The following is a 17338-nucleotide window of genomic DNA, read 5'->3' on the forward strand; positions in this document are numbered from 1 at the left end:
AGATTTAAGTATCTGTCCATAGTTACCTACTTGTTATCAGAGGCCCAGAATCCACATTCCTTTGTAAGAAAATATGAAATAACGTAAAACCATTTTTGCAGGCCAAAAAATAAAAATAAAAATCAATGTGGGGAGGGGTGTGTGACAAGAAATTTTCTGCACTGGGTACCACCTGACCTTCCTATACCTCTGGCTATTGTAAGTTTTTGAAGTTGTATTCTGCTTTTATTCTGTGTAAGCCACCTTGAGTAGGATATGTGTGTGTATAATAATAATTTTAAAAATCCAAAAATGACACTCACTCCTTCCCTCCCCTACATAGCTGTCAACTTACATATTTTAAAATAAGGGACCAGCAGCCTTGAAAATAAGGGACCAGCAGCCTTGAAAATAAGGGACCTGCAGCCTCACCTGTTCCAGGCACTCCAGTCTTCCTGTCCTCCTGCAGTCTGGTCAAACTCATGCTGGTAGCTTCAAGAACACTGTCCAACCAACTTTGTAACGAGAGGTTCAACTGAATAGAATCTGAATCACATGCACCACAAGGCCTATGCAGCCTCAACTTAAGATGGCTCCCCAGCCTGGCTTTGCACTGCAAAGTTTGCAGCAGCACGTGCAACAAAATGGCATCCAGTATTCAAAAACCTCCTCAGCTTGCATTAACTAGCCACACACAAGGCATGCAAGCTCCACCCCCCAGTCGTTCTTAGACTACTTATTGGGTGAGCAACATAGCCAAGCAACACAGTTGGAGCCTCCCTCCTCCCTGGCCGGCAGGGAGGGAGAGGAGCTGCTTCCTTTGAAATTTAAGGGATATCATTTAAGGGACATTCATCAATAAGGGACAGCAGCGGGACATGGCGCTAGAATAAGGGACTGTCCCTTCAAATAAGGGACACTTGACAGCTATGCTCCCCTAGAAAAACATGATCATCCTTTTTTGTTTTGGAAGGAAAGTGTCCCCTGTCCTGTTTGGAATTCAAACAGGATGCCATTTTTCATGTACAGTTGTACCTCGGGTTAAGTACTTAATTCGTTCCGGAGGTCTGTTCTTAACCTGAAACTGTTCTTAACCTGAAGCACCACTTTAGCTAATGGGGCCTCCTGCTGCCGCCGCGCCGCCGGAGCACGATTTCTGTTCTCATCCTGAAGCAAAGTTCTTAACCTAAAGCATTATTTCTGGGTTAGCGGAGTCTGTAACCTGGAGCGTATGTAACCTGAAGCATATGTAACCTGAGGTACCACTGTACAGTGGTACCTCGCAAGACGAATGCCCGCAAGACGAAAAACGCGCAAGACGAAAGAGTTTTCCATTTTTTGAGTCGTTCCGCAAGACGAATTTCCCTATGGGCTTGCTTCACAAGACAAAATGTCTTGCGAGTTCTTGCGAGTTTCCTTAAAGCCACTAAGCCGTTAATAGCCGCTAAGCCATTAATAGCCGCTAAGCCGCTAAAAGCCGTGCTTTGCAAGATGAAAAAACTGCAAGACGAAGAGACTCGCAGAACGGATTAATTTCGTCTTGCGAGGCACCACTGTATTTGAGCTTCTCCTCCTCCTCAAAACTCTGCAAGCAGCGCAGAGGGTGGGTCTGGTGGGAGGAAGAGAGCAAGGATGCTGAGCATAGCTGTCAACTTTCCCCTTTTCTTACGAGGAATCCTATTGAGAATATGGGAATTTCCCTTTAAAAAAGGGAAACGTTGACAGCTATGATGCTGAGTGGGACTTTGTGTAGGCAGAGGGTGAGTCAATGAGTAAGAGAGCCGAGAGTTATTGCGGGACTATTGAGGGTGAGGTGGGGCCAGAAGGTGGAGTTTGAGAGAGAGTATTTTTGTGTGGGCAGAGGGTGGGTTGCAGAGAGCATGAGAGGGGGGTTTGCAGGGCACAGGCCTGCTATGGTGGAGTCTTGGGTTTTGTGTGGGCGAAGAGTGGGAGGGGGGTTTGCAGGGGCCTGGTGGAAAGAGTTTTTGTGTGAGCAGAGGCAGGTGCCTCGGAAACAGAGGACTCCCCCCCCCAACCCATCTCATATTTTGCCCAACCAAAAGGTTGCAACCTAGTCATGGTTGTGATTGACTATTATTGTGCTGCTGAGCTGAACCAATGAAATCAGAACTGAGAAAGATGCTAGCATTTGGTATTAACCTTGTGCTGCATGAACATTTGGTTTTACAAAGAGCTGTGATGGTTGTCTTTGCTGTGCCCTGATCTTGTGATGTACCGGTATGTGAATGCAAAATAAAAACCTGAGTGAGACAGGCTAAGTTTAGATTTTGTTGGTAAATGATGGGGCCTTCTCATGGGCGTAGCCAAAGGGGGCAGGGGGCAGCAGCTGGCCCCCCATCAATAAAAAGCAATAAAAATACAGTACTTAACTAACTGAGGTTCTGCCCTCCTAATTTTTGGTTCTGCCTCCCTCCAACAAAAACCTTTCCCCAAACAAAAATCCTGGCTACGCCCATGGGCCTTCTTACAGCGGAGTCAGAATGCACGTCCTTGGCTGATCTTTCAATAAGTTCTTGATTTTGATGTAAAATAGGACAGTTAAATGGAGCCAAGTCCCCCCCCCCCATTTCTCTCCTAACAACCATTAACCTTTTTAACTTTCCTCTTGACTGCTAAAAGACCCCAAAACACAAAGGCAAATCTCAAAGTGCTAGAAAAATGAATTTGATTCTAAAAAGACACCAATAAACATTTTTTATTTTACAATTACACCATTTCCCCCTGTTCTTTGTACAGTTGTACCTTGGGTTAAGTACTTAATTCATTCCGGAGGTCCATTCTTAACCTGAAACTGTTCTTAACCTGAAGCACCACTTTAGCTAAAGGAGCCTCCCGCTGCTGCCGCACCGCCAGAGCATGATTTCTGTTCTCATCCTGAAGCAAAGTTCTTAACCCGAGGTACTATTTCTGGGTTAGCGGAGTCTGTAACCTGAAGCGTATGTAACCCGAGGTACCACTGTACTGTCATTTGGCTTCCTCATTTCCATGGGCGTAGCCAGGATTTATGTTGGGGGGGGGGCAGGCTTCATGTTTGGGAGGGGCAGAACCTCAGTTAAGTATTTTTATTGATTTACTTGATGGGGGGGTGAGCTGTCCCTCCCTGTCCCCCCCCCCCCTGGCTACATCCATGCTCTTTTCTTTGCTCTTTGTTTGTTGCTACTGAAATGTGTTTTTGGGCTTCCTATCTAGAAACCCAGTGGGGGGGGGGCGGTTCAGAGAGGATGTAAGCAGCATTTTTTTTTAATTAAACACTGAATTATTTAGAATACCTATATGGTGCTTTATAACCTCAGGAAGCTCTGGAAGTGGCTTCCAAGGGCTACAGTCAAATTTGTTTAGAATCAGAAATTACTTCAGCCCTGCAGAAATGCACGTGAGAATGAGCCTGCTAAACACCACCTCCTGATAGTTTCTAACTTGTGGAAGGCAAAGGTCTGAAGCATGAAGCCTCTGTACTTCTGGAAGGTCCTCATTCATTTTTGTATCCTGATTTTCTAGGATTCTAAAACATGCAAAGAATCACCTTCCACAAACTGAAAGGCAATGTGAAGGATAGCAAGTGGGTGGAACCTTGGGTACTTATCTATACCCTCTCTGTAGATTTTACGCATGAGTAGAACATGCTCCTAATGATTATGGCAGAGGTGGGAGAACCTGTGTCCCTGTAGATGTTGTGGGACTCCAGCCCCCACCAGCTAGAACCAGCATGGTCAGCGCTCATGGATGAGATGGGAGTTGTAGTCTAACATCATCTGGAGGGCCACAATTTTTCCACCCCTGAACCATGTTCTCCATATATGGAACCAAGTTTATTTAGACAGGGTCCTGCCCTCATCCTTGTTCTTCCTTGGTGTCAAACCCAGAGGCCTAGTGGTAAATTTTGAAGTGCAAGAGCACATCACAAGAGCCTCCATGGCCATACAGTGGAACCTTGGTTCTTGAACTTAGTCTGTTCCAGAAGTCTGTTCGACTCCCAAAACCATTCGAAAACCAAGGCATGGCGTCCGATTGGCTGCAGGAGCTTCCTGCACTCAAGCGGAAGCTGTGTTGGACATTCGGCTTCAGAAAAACATTTGAAAACTGGAACACCTACTTCCAGGTTTTTGGCGTTCGGGAGCCAATTTGTTCATCAACTAAGCCGTTCAAGAACCAAGGTATGACTGTACTCCCAGATTATAATGCCCACTTTGTTAGGAGCAGCATGACTGAAAATCTGTGCTAGTTTCCTGGAAGTAAGGACCGCTTGAGTCCTTATATCCTTGCTTGTTTACTGTTGAGATCATATGGAGAGCTGTTATCATCATCCAAATTTTACTTGTACCCAGACACTGAGTGGCCATGTTACAGAGGCCCAACTTGCTGGCATCTCTTGAAGATCTTCTTATGCCAACTGGCCTCTGCAACTGTTAGATTTCTAAACTGGGAGTTTTAACTGACTGCATAGGTTCACACTAAACTTCAACAAAAGATCTTCATTTGCCAGAACAAAGAGAGGGACCTTCAGTTGCTTCAGAGCTTTGTTCACCTTTGTCCCCTTTCACTACACCACTGGCAACTCAAACCAATATCCTCTGAGGCAAGGAATTGGGGCTGAGCAATGATGGAAGCACTCTTCCCTTGCTGGCAGTCGGCAGTTGCCAGGCAACAGCTTGCAGTGACGTCCTCTGATTGTATTTTTTAATCTGTTCGGAAAGCCTTCTTGGGAATGTTTTTTTTTTCTCCTTGTGAAAGCTGTTAAAATATATTTAATTGATTAAAAATGATCCTCTCCCTGTGATCTCTTAAATTGCTAATGGGTGGTTCCCTTGCACTTAAGATCTCTTAAAGTGAGGATTAATCCATAGGGATGTGTATCTCAAGGCACATGTTCCCCAACGGCATTTTCTTCTATTACTCTTCTGAAACTTCCTTAGGTACGCGGGTGGCGCTGTGGTCTAAACCACTGAGCCTTGGGCTTGCTGATCAAGAGGTCAGCTGTTCGAATCTCTGCGATGGGGTGAGCCCCATTGCTCGGTCCCAGCTCCTGCCAACCTAGCAGTTTGAAAGCACGCCAAAAAGTGCAAGTAGATTAATAGGTACTGCTCAAGCTGGAAGGTAAACGGCGTTTCCTTGCGCTGCTCTGGTGTCGGTGTTCCATTGCGCCAGAAGTGGCTTAGTCATTCTGGCCACATGACCCGGAAAACTGTGAAGCGGGCAAACACCGGCTCCCTCGGCCTGTAAAGCGAGATGAGCGCTGCAATCCGGGAGTTGTTTGCAACTGGACTTAACTGTCAGGGGTCCCTTTACCTTTACTTTTAAACTTCCTTAGGCACTCAGCACTCTTGCTGTCGCTGTGTGTGTGTGTGTGTGTGTGTGTGTAGAGGGAGAGAGAGAGAGAGAGAGAGAGAGAGAGAGAGAGAGAGAGAGAGAGAGAGAGATTGCTTCCTAAATGGACTCTTAGGTACGTATAGCTTATGGTGGATTCTTTGTGTGGGAGGGTGTCTTGGGCAATGCATTCCCACCATTTCTATTCTTTTATGCCCCAACTGCCACCCAGTCACTAAGGCTGTGTTCTTGCATGCCAGTTTTCACAGCAGCATGAGTGCAGGGTCTATTTATTTCCTTTTTTGGTAAAATATGATTATATGGGCGGCATCCCTTAGCATTCAAGAATCTCTCTTGGCTGCTTCTTCTGGACCACACCACATGTGGAACCCTGATTTGTTATTGTAGGAAGTGATTTATAAATAATTTTGGTTACTAATAGTTCTGCAGCCTGAAGCACTTTGCTATTTATTATTTCAGTTCACTTAGAAATAATACTGGTTAAGTTTTGCTGACTTCTGTTTCAAACAGATATTTAAATACATGGTGCTAAGAAGTAGGAAAAAAATCAGCAAAAAATCAGAATACCACTTTGTATGCAGTGAGGAAATGGTTGCAAATTGCTGCATCTCTGTCTGTGACTTTATAAGCTGTCATTTTGACCAATGGTAGTTAATTTCAGATCTCTTGAGTGGTTCAGAAAAGGGTTTGATACAACACATAAAATGTTTGTCTTTATTTTGAAACTACTTTAAAAATGAAAGCGGGGGTGGTGGGAGTGGTTTGTAATGATAAAATCAGAGATACAGATACAAAGGCCTTCCAGATATATTGGATTACAGTTAGCATCATCCCTGGCCATTGGCCATGATGGCTGATGGGAGTTGAAGTCCAACAACATATAGAGGACACCACGCTAGGGATGGCTTTTCTAGGGCAATGGGGCATAAATGTGCATAGGAAACAGCTTTAAAGTGCAATTCAGATCTCATCACAGGTGATGGGAAAGATCCCTTGTTGAGATCTTGGGTGGCCCACCATTGCCAAAATACTCAAGAGAGCTGCCTTAAATCAAGGCAGACTGTTTTGTTCATTTAGCCTAGTATTGTTGACTGTTCTGACCAACTGGAAGGCACTAGGTGTTAGGATATTTCCGTTCCACCTTAAAAGGGAGCAGGCTTTGTGAGTCACAGAGTCTGCGTATTTCCTGTTCACAGGATGTTTATGTTTTGCTATTGCTTTCGTTTTTCTCTCGGTGCCTGAACACGCTAGCAGGCGGTCATGTTTTTCTTTGTTCTGACCAACGCTGAATAAACTTTCTAAATAATGCTCTCCTGAGTGCAACTTTCGCTGTGTGAATTCTGCTGATAGAGCGTGCATCAGTTCTGGAATGTGGAAGGCTATTTTCTGGAGCTCATGTCGCTAATTGCTGATACTGTATCTACGGGAGGTTGATGGACGTCCGGAGTCCGGAGTCGGCGTGGAGGCAGTGATGGCCTATGTCTCCCTGGCAGTATCCCAACACTAGGTTGGGGAAGACTATTCTTGTGTTGTATTTGTATCTCTGATTTCATCAATGTGGGTTATATTTGTAATTTCCCCTTCTACTTTTGTATTTTATAAAGCAGTAACATTTCCAAATGTGTCAGGAATATGCACTGTATAATCTTGAGTTATTTTAGGCTACTCCATGAGGCATTATAATTCAGACTGCTGTCCAAACCTAGGGGTTACTTTCATGTTAAACTCAGTGTATTTGCCATGACTGTTGAGTTCTGGCCAGCTTCTCCTGCCTCTAAGACCCGAATCCCATTGCAGAAGTTTGCCATGGTGGTAAATCATTTCCACTGTGTGTGTGTGTGTGTGTGTGTGTGTGTGTGTGTGTGTGTTCGTTGTCTTTGTGGATGCAATACCACTTGGTCCAAGTTACGCTAATGTTTGTGTTCCACTGTGGTCTCTGGCTGAACAGGTTTTGCAGGATTTTGTATAGGGTGGTCGGATGCAAAAGGACAGGAATTCTACACTTTTAATAGAGGAGGAAGTTCACCTACTGAAATTCCCTCTTATGCATAACTATTAAAGGTGCGCTAGGACTTCAAGCTGTATTTTGGAAAAGCTGGAACTAGCTTCTAAAAGCACGACTATTCCAGGTATAACAGGCATATATATATTAGTGCTTCTGTCACTGACACATACTGGATAGAACTCAGAGGAAGTTAGTATACTTCTCCCTATACAATGCCAGGAATAGTTTTGAAACCATTTTTATGCTTTTTTAAAAAAGTGGTTTTTTGATTATATGGGAAAAAACAGGTGTATATGTACATATGTGCTCATTTAGCTCTTAAACAAGCAAATAGATAAAAAAAACAAATGCAAAGTTTCCCTTAGGAGTGAAACTGATTACTCCAGAAGCTGCTTGAGATCCAATCTAGCCAATTTCATCACTCCATTGATCTGACTAGGGAAACAGTTGCAATTAGAAATTAAGAACTTGGAACAAACAAGCTCCCCCGGCCCTTACTATTACACTTGTATCTTCATGCAGCTATTGATAACAGGATTGTGACTAGTGCTATTGTAACAGCGATAAGAGGAAAACTGGTGCTGCTGTTCCCTAGAACAAACCTATCTGTACACAGCCCAGGTTGCGTTGCTTCAACCACAAGAGAGATCTTCAGTAGGTCAACTTAAGTAGTTTTAGATCCACCAACACTCACTCCATAGGTGAGAGCTTGAGTTCTAGTGCACCAGTAATTCAAAAGCCTTGCCGATATCCCAGGATATGGAGCTTTCCCTCATGAAAAGTAACTCTGTAGAATTGACATTTATACATGATTTTAATATTTGAAGGTGCTTTTGACTCAAATTAATTTTTGGTTTATTTTGTTCTCTTTCATATATTCATTCAAATGACTTTCTCTTTGGATTCTTTTTCATAGCCAAGTAAGATTGTCTTCCATGAACACGGTCTTAACGGTGTGTCCATAGGTGATTGTGGAAGCTAATTCTGGATCCACACATCCTTCCACAGTGGGCACATAGGTTTCTGGGTGGGAGTTGATCAGGGTGAGGGTTTGCTAAACGTGGCTTCCTCTTAGCACGTTTCTCCCTTTCATCCTGAGTTTGAGCGTCTTCAAAGTCCATGGCACCTTTGGCAAAGGCTGTTCTCCAGTTGGAGCGCTCTTTGGATTACAGTACTTTGAAACCTAGGGATGTGGTTGGCGCTGTGGTCTAAACCACTGCCTCTGGAGTTGCTAATCAGAAGGTCGGCGGTTCAAATCCGCACGATGGAGTGAGCTCCTGTTGCTCTGTCCCAGCTTCTGCCAATCAAGCAGTTCAAAAGCACACCAGTGCAAGTAGATAGATAGGTATCGCTGTGACGGGAAGGTAAATGGCGTTTCCGTGTGCTCTGGCTTCCATCACGGTGTTCTGTTGCACCATAAGCGGTTTAGTCATGCTGGCCACATGACCTGGAAAGCTGTTTGTGGACGAACACCGGCTCCCTCGGCCTGAAAGTGAAATGAGCGCCGCAACCCCATAGTCGCCTTTGCCTGGACGTAACCATCCAGGGGTCTTTTTTTCAACTTTACTATGAAACCTCGATGAGTGTGAGCATATATGCTTATGTACACTGTATACATGTTTCTGAGCAGCTGCTGAAAAGTCTGTAGCAGTTATTTAATGAGGAAGGTTGTTCTGAGCTCAGTGGAGGGCGGCAAATTTGTATACATGATGAAGATGATCCTACTTGAAGCTGTGGAGTAGAACGGCCAACAAGCTGTGGCTCATGACTGAAGTAGACCTTAATGTCTTTCTGGAGTGTGAAAAGCAGAAATGCTAACAAGGCCTTAGTCAACCAGTGTGAAGAAGATACAAGATTTGTAACTCAATGCTGTTCTCAGCACTGAGTGACCTTCAGGAGTTTCCCTGTATCCTGATAAGACTCAGGATCAGGGGTCAGCAACCTTTTTCAGCCGTGGGCTGCTCCACCGTCCCTCAGACCATGTGGTGGCAGGACTATATATATATTTTAAAAAATGAACGAATTCCTGTGCCCCACAAATAACCCAGAGATGCATTTTAAATAAAAGCACACTCATGTAAAAACAACACTGATTCCCAGACTGTCCACAGGCCGGATTGAGAAGGCGACTGGGCCGCATCCAGCCCATGGGCTTTAGGTTGCCTACCCATGCTCAGGATCATGTCAACTGCAAAATAATGGCATCTTGCTTTTTCAGGTGTTTGCCTCCTGACTTGCCATTTTCCAATACAGAATCTATTTTAATTGTGAACAAAGGGAGAATGAAGCAATCAATCAGCAAGTAGGAATTTTAAAGTTTTTTTGTAGTTTTTTTAGATATTGGAACTCAGCTTCATCTCTGTTTCACCCAAGAATTTTTTTTCTGATACCTTTTTGTAACGTAACTGAATTCTTCTCTGGAACACACACATTCAAAACTATCAATGTCAAGAGTCAATTCTTACCACTTTTAATAGTTTTACTTTGCTTTAGGCTTCTCTGTGCTGAATTTTCCATGCACTTTTTGTACAACTCTGATTGATTTTTGTTATTTGCTTGAGGATATTTTATTTCTCCCTTATCAGAATTCTCCCTTGTATTAAACATAGTTAGGTGTTTCCAGACCTTCATCCTATGGACAACTTTGTATTCAATTTTTTAATAGTTTATTTTGTTCAGATTTCACTATTTTATTTTTAAAACATTTTTCTTTAATTTTTACCTGGGTTAATCTTCTGTTTGGGTTTTCCTGCACCCTGTATACTGGAAACTGGATTGATCTCTAGTAACATGGATCTAAGACTGCAGGATCCTGTTTTCTGGAATTTCACTCTGGGTTGGTATCTATGTTCTTTTTTAAAACTAAAAGGCCATGAAATTAGGACAGCTGGGACCATGTAGTAATCTTTAACTAAGGCGGGTTTGTTGTTGGTGAGCCAATGTAGGATTCGGCAGTAGTTAAATTGTGGTTAATTTTAATATTGCAGATTGTAATCTTTGCACATAATAGCCACTTTATTGTTTATTGGATTTTTCGTCCCCCAAGATGTATTTATATATAATGTACTGTTGATTTCTCTTTGATAATATTATGCTTATATCTTTCATAAACTAAAAGGCATTCCTTGGTCTTCTGCTGAAGACTGAATCTTTCCAAATGAATCTTTCCAAACACATTGTAACCTCTTGGGTCCTGGTTGGTCACCAGCCTCTTAAAGGTAAAGGGTAAAGGGGTCCCTGACCATTAGGTCCAGTTGTGACCGACTTTGGGGCTGCGGCGCTCATCTCGCTTTATTGGCCAAGGGAGCCGGCGTACAGCTTCCAGGTCATGTGGCCAGCATGACTAAGCCGCTTCTGGCGAACCAATGATATAAACTGAGTACGTCACTTTCAAAAGATAGGATTTGTTGTTGATTGAATATAGGTTCATTTGCAAATCCTATGTAGAGTTTCAAATAAGTAAATCCCATTAAACAAGAAGGACTTAATTCTGAGTAAGGATGCACAGGATTGTGCTGAACCTGTTTCTGTAGCAACTAATTTATCTCTGCAATGTTAGCATGCAATGCAATTATTCCTCATTTGTACTGCATTATCCTTCTCACTGTTTATACTGGGATGAGCTAAAACTTCATTACGATTCAGAGAGCACAGAGAGCTGCTTTAGCCAATCCATTCTTTCTGGGATAGTTGACATTTTTAATGAGCTTCAGTTAGTGATGTCTATTAACTTCAGTGGGAATACTCTGAGTAGGAGCAGCATTGGATATAACCCCATACTGTATATCTGAGACTTCCCACGAAAATCAGGCTGGCCGTTGTTAAAAACCCAGTACTGGTCTACATGGTCTGATTCAGGCAAGGTAATTCTTATGCTTTCTTAAGAGTCTCACTGTCATGCAGAGAGCAGAGCACAATTTGTACCAACAAATATCCATCAAATATGCCCTCTAGCTTCTGACCTTAACTGTGACGTCCGCATAGCTATGGCCCAGCAACTTCACTACTGGTTGAAATTAGGGAATGAGTAATAGACAGCTGTTTGGAGTTGTTGACAGCAGAGCATCTGAGGTCAGTCTTTGCTGAGGTTGTGGGTACCACGCTGGTGAACTGAGAATTATAGTCTTGTAGCTCAACTCATTATCCTACACTAGAGTAGGATTAATTAGCCTAACTACTCACGACAGATGTTTATACAGCCTTTATTAGCCTTACAGTTCTTAGGAACATTAAAGTAAGAGCACTTCTTTAAAAAATAAAAAAATGCAAAATCTTAAGTGCCAAAAATTGTGTTAAAAGAATTCTCAGATAAAAGTCAGCTTGGTATGGTGGCTAAAGTTTTTGATTAGGGCTCAAATACCTATTCAGGGAAGTTTTTAATATTTGACGCTGTACTGTTTTTAACACTTGATTGGGAGCCGCCCAGAGTGGCTGGGGAAACTCAGCCAAATGGGTGGGGTATAAATAATAAATAATTATTATTATTATTATTATTATTATTATTATTATTGAGTCCTGAAGCTGCTTCTGTCACTCTTTTTGTGCTGCTCTGGAGGAAGGATGAGATAAAATATGATTAATGAATACCGTATTTTTTGCTCTATAAGACTCACTTTTTCCCTCCTAAAAAGTAAGGGGAAATGTGTGTGCATCTTATGGAGTGAATGCAGGCTGCACAGCTATCCCAGAAGCCAGAACAGCAAGAGGGATTGCTGCTTTCACTGTGCAGCGATCCCTCTTGCTGTTCTGGCTTCTGAGATTCAGAATATTTTTTTTCTTGTTTTCCTCCTCCAAAAACTAGGTGCGTTTTGTGGTCTGGTGCGTCTTATAGAGTGAAAAATACGGTATATTTCTAATCCCAACAGCAGAGGTCACTTAAACTAACACATAGTACTGCACGTCAGAGATTTATTTATTTATTTATTTATTGTAATATACCGCTTGATTGTAGAAAACCGCAAAGCCGTTTTCGTGTGTGAGAAAGGAGGGGTGATTCGTGTAACTCACTGCATTCTCCTCTGCCACTTCCCCCCAAGGTGGTTTTCCTTTCAGCTGAGAAGGGACCCTGAGGATCATTTAGTCCAACCCCCTACAATGCAGGAATATGAAGCTGTCAGGAACCGAACCTGCAGCCTTGGTGTTGTCAGAACCACACTCTTAACCAATTGAGCAGTCCAGCTATCCCTGGATCAAGCGGCAAATAACATTCAACAGGAAAATAGGTCTTCTTCCTGAAATCTTTGGAGCCCTTTTAGACCTTTTAAAATTCTCATTCATCACAGGTTTTTAAGAGACTGGGTGGCCTCTTTTCACAAATGCTGTGGTAGTTGGTCTTCATTAGCAGGGAGTTGGACTGGATAAATTTTGAGATGCTTTCCAACTCTTTAATTTTAGGACATTCTCATTGAACGAATTGAACAAGGGGCAATTCATTTTCTTTTTTCTCTCCTTTGCTCTCATCTGGAATAAGAATGCCATGATGGGATGGGCTAAAAGGGAAATCTCTGTATGTTGAAATGTTTAAAAATGTTGCAAAACTATCTTTAAAAAAACGAGATACTGCTGTGAATCGGATTCTTCCAAGCTGCAGGAATTAATCTCTGTTTTCTCCTTTTTTTCTGATGCACATTTTTAGGGGGGCTTTCTCAGTTGTGCGGCGCTGTGTCAAACTCTGCACTGGACACGAATATGCGGCAAAGATTATCAACACCAAGAAGCTCTCAGCCAGAGGTAGGCTTCTTTTGTTTTGTGCAATAGATGAGGCTTTCGAAACTCATATTACAGGACAATTCTCTGGTAGCAGGCCACTCACTCGTTGCTTCAATCAGGAGAGACACGGGGTGCTGCAGTGCTCAAATAGGAGTACAGTGTCGAATTATGAGAGACTACGAGACAGATAGGAGATAATTGCGAAAGACACGAAGCTGCTATAGATATTGAGTGCAGTAATCACTGCCAATCGAAAGGGGGGTGTAGAAGAACTCTATAAACAATAAGACCCCTCTCCTTCAACGTATTCCCAATCTAAGCTTGGAATTTCCCCTTTTTGTAGGCAGCAAGAATAACAGAGCTTTTGCCCTTTCACTAATAATGCTTTTGCCCTTGGAATTTCAAAATTTATGATTAGCTCAACGGATGGGGTATTTATACCTTATAGACTGGAACTAACAGGTTGTGGAAGGGTATATCTGTGAGATTAATGAAGACAACGTGAAGGAAATTGAGTTTGCTGAAGCAGTGGTACTGTAAGTGATTAACCCAGACCTTGTGATTGTAGAGCTGGGCAGTAGGTGAAGATGGGACTCATTAAACCATGACGAACTGATTTTTAGGAAGTCTGTTAGCCCCAGTGAAGCAGCTCCCACTGAACAGTGAGTCGCTATGCATACTGTTTCAAAAGAGGGCTGGACATGAGGACCTAAGCATAGCCTTGCTATTAATTTGATTATTTAAGATGAATGAGAATGATGGTTAGTTTTCTGACAAGCCAGTGTGACTAATAAGTTTACCTACCTGTAGTAAAGTTAGTAATATTTAGAAAATTTTTCTTTGGCCAAGCAAAAAGAGTGAGGCCTTGTGGGAGATTCATCAGCCACAAGGACCCTGGGAAAGGAGTTGTGTGTCTTTAAAAATCTCAGACTAACTGGCTCCTCAGTTGAAAGTTTTATTAGAACCCAGGATGTCTTGATTAATGAAAGAACTAGCACCTGAGTTCGAGGGTGTAAACATCTTCCCCCCCAGTGTTGTTATCTGCCCTTGAATTGCCTGGGAATGTGTCTCTGGCTAATTTCCTTGGAAGGGAGGAAGCCCTTTGATTTAAAGTTTGAATTCTAAATTGGCCCAGCTGTCAAGAGGTAAATTGATTGACCAGCAAGCCGATCATTGGCGCATTCAAAAATAATTTGAGTCTTATGATTGGCTTGAAAGTTACGACGCAGGTTGCGAATTGTGGATAAAAGATCAAGCAATTGTCTTGCTCTTGGCTCTCTCTGCCTTTGCCTTGCAAATCGCAAAGATGCCCCGCTCTATTGTTCCAGCTTAATAGGCCGCTATTCATCTTTTGAGATGGAAATCTTCAATCGTCATCTACTTGCAGAGTCCTAAAGAACTTCAGCTATCCTATCTTTGTGTTAGAGTTGTAAGTATGTGATCCTAGCTAGTCTATGTAGCTTTCTTGTTTTCTTATCTGTAACGTTCCAAAAGATGTGCCTGCTATTTTAGCATGTTTCTTATGTTATTTTAAAATAAACATTTTAAAGATGAAACTGTTTTAGTTGTGTGCCTTTCCAAAGGGAATAGCTAAGTCCTTGCCTTACGCTGGGTTACGCTCTACCGTAGAATTTCTGCCTGCAAGACTGTGGATGCAGCTTGTGGAGTAGGGGGACGGCCAAGCTAACGGGTCACAGCCTTCTCCCTGGGTTGTGATTTTGGGCCCCCTGGAACATAGGGAGTGGTGGCAGCCCTACCGGGTTTTGTTTGTCTTGTTTTGCTAAAAAAAGTAATTTCGTCCGCCAACCCTGTCCTGGGCGTCCTGGTCTGGCCGGAGAGCAGAGACCGGAGAAGGGAGGGGCAAGAGGTTGGGGACGAGCATTACTACACTACCCATGAACAACTGTGGAAGATTTTGGTACTAAGCTGAATTAGGCAAATTGGATTTGTTTCTAGATAACAAAAGTTGGCCTGCTGTGGTGGTTAATTTAGATGGCTCTCATTGAGCAATTCCCTTTTTAGGGAAGTGGAATGGAAAAACTGAGTTGGCTCAGAGATGGGTCGGTTAAAGTTTGTCTTTCAATTCCCAAAATTATATTGCCTTATGCCTATGAAAATTGTTTATGATTTTCTATGACATACATACATACATAAGTGCACCTTTCTCTCCATGTGTGCAGAGTACCTTTCTGTTCTGATAGGAAGATAGGTAACGGCAGTGTGCTTCTGGGCATCTGTAGAGTATTAATTTGAAGTCCTTTGGTTTTCGTTTTTGAAGGCTTATCAATGACAGTACTGAACCTGGTGAGGCTCTAGCTGGTTGATAGCCTTAAAGGCAAACAGACAACCAGGGTGCCCATATGGCCCTGGCTTTGCAGGGCTGATGTTCTATTTCTGAGCTCAGTCAAGACAGAGTCATTTTATGCAGGCACAACAGGGTTGGGAGAGGCAGTGTCTGCTTGTGCCTCTCATAATTACTTCCTGTGTGGCCTCAGGAAGATTGGCTTCATTCTTTGAGGACATTGGCTTCAAGATAAATAGGAGGTAAAGTTGAGGTTGGTTCACTAATTTAGCAGTCATCCATTGTACATCTACTTCATTGACTTGATGAAGGACTGACCTCATCAGTTGAAAAGGACTTTTCACACTGCTCAACAAGATAGGATTCCCACCTAAGTTCCGCAAGATGATTGTGTCCTTTCATGAGAACATGCATGGCACCGTCCAGTATGACGATTCATCCTCAGATGCCTTCCCTATAAAGAGCGGTGTGAAACAGGGTGGTGTTTTCGCATCAACTCTCTTTGGCATAGTCTTCTCCCTATTGCTTTTCTATGTCTTCAGCTTCACTGAAGATGGTGTCTACCTGGGGTTCCCCCCATAACCAACGACATTTCCATTGACGCTGAGCAGGACAAACATAGTGGCAAGGCAGCTATGGCAATGGCTCGCCTTTCCAAAAGGGTATGGGAGAATTTGATGCTAATGACCAATACCAAGATGAAGGTCTACCAGGCTTGCATGTTGAGCACACTGATTTATGAAAGTGAGTCGTGGGCAACTTGCACACTGCCTTCAGGAAGATTTTGGGTATCACATGGCAGGACAGAGTCTCAAACACAGATGTTCTCTCCCAAGCCCACAATCCCAGTATGTTTTCATATTTCCATCTCAGCGACATTTATGCTGGCTTGCTCATGTCCACAGCTTGGAAGATGGAGGATTCCCATGGACATGCTCCGCAGAGCGCTGGCTTCAAGCATTAGGCCTGTTGGCAGTTCAGCTCTGTGTTACAAAGATGTCTGCAAACGTGACATAAAGGCTGGCCACGTTAACCCTGCTGTAAGTGAATCCCTTGCAGACGATCACAGTGCCTGGAGACAGGCAGTCAGGGTGTGTATCCACAGCAGTGATCAGAGGAGGAAGGACCGCTGGGAGGAGCACAGAGAGAAGAAACACCATGGTGCACCTGCAGCAGCAAAACCAAACACCTCCATCTGCCCCACCTGCAGTAAAAGATGTCTATCTCATATTGGTCTCTACAGCCATAGCAGGAGATGTAACTCTTGAAAGGTTTGACTTTACTCCCCCTCCAAAGGCTCACTTTTCCATTCTGCTCCAACAAGGGAAAGTGGATTAGTCCTGACAATGGAACTGGATTAGTAAAGTTTAGATGCAGGGGAGAGATTGTGACTGAGATGACTTAGTTTAGAGAGGAGCTGATTAGAAAACAACAAGTCTGAAGTGTTTAAAGAAGCTGAAGGTTATTAACTGGGCTAAACTCAATGATCTCAGGAAGGCCACAGAGGCTAGCAGGGGTTAAGTCAATGAGGCATGTAGTACCTGTAAGTAGTATATAAGGAAGGGTATTATGATTGGAGTAGAGAGGCTGACAAATAAGGTGCTAGAGTCAAATCACAGTAATGCTATTGGCTAAAGTGAGATGAAGGTATTTGACATTGAAATCCTTAGTCAGATCTATGCAGGCCTGCTTAGGATCAGGAGAGCACTTCAGAAGGCGAACTCTTATCCCCTTCTCTCTGTCTCTTGTTTCTTTCCCAGCTGGAAAGAAGGCAGATGTCTTGTATTCAGGCACAGTAAATTAACTGGAACACCATGTGTCCTGAGCCCAGTCAAACAGTTGCATCCAATCCTTGAAAGTGATTTTGGAATACAGGACCAGTCTAACAGGTCAAGATTCTTAATGTCTTGGAGTGTACCGTATTGGTAGACTTCAAACAGGAATTCTAGTGGTAGGAATGAGGAACATGAAAAGCGAGAAGGGAAACGCACAGGTAG

General features: G+C 43.1%; 1 protein-coding gene across 13 annotated transcripts in view; it reads left to right on the forward strand.

Annotated features, from left to right (window-relative positions):
• CAMK2B (calcium/calmodulin dependent protein kinase II beta) overlaps positions 1-17338 on the forward strand; it is a 209361-nt gene that overhangs the window by 40457 nt on the left and 151566 nt on the right. For all 13 annotated transcript variants that reach the window (XM_081890914.1, XM_081890924.1, XM_081890923.1 and 10 more), the window contains exon 2: positions 12966-13060. In XM_081890914.1, coding sequence (XP_081747040.1) covers positions 12966-13060 — 95 coding nt within the window. The remainder of the gene's footprint in view (positions 1-12965; positions 13061-17338) is intronic.

The sequence above is a fragment of the Podarcis melisellensis genome (genome assembly GCF_964234715.1).
Source record: "Podarcis melisellensis genome assembly, chromosome: 15".
Lineage (NCBI taxonomy): Eukaryota > Metazoa > Chordata > Lepidosauria > Squamata > Lacertidae > Podarcis > Podarcis melisellensis.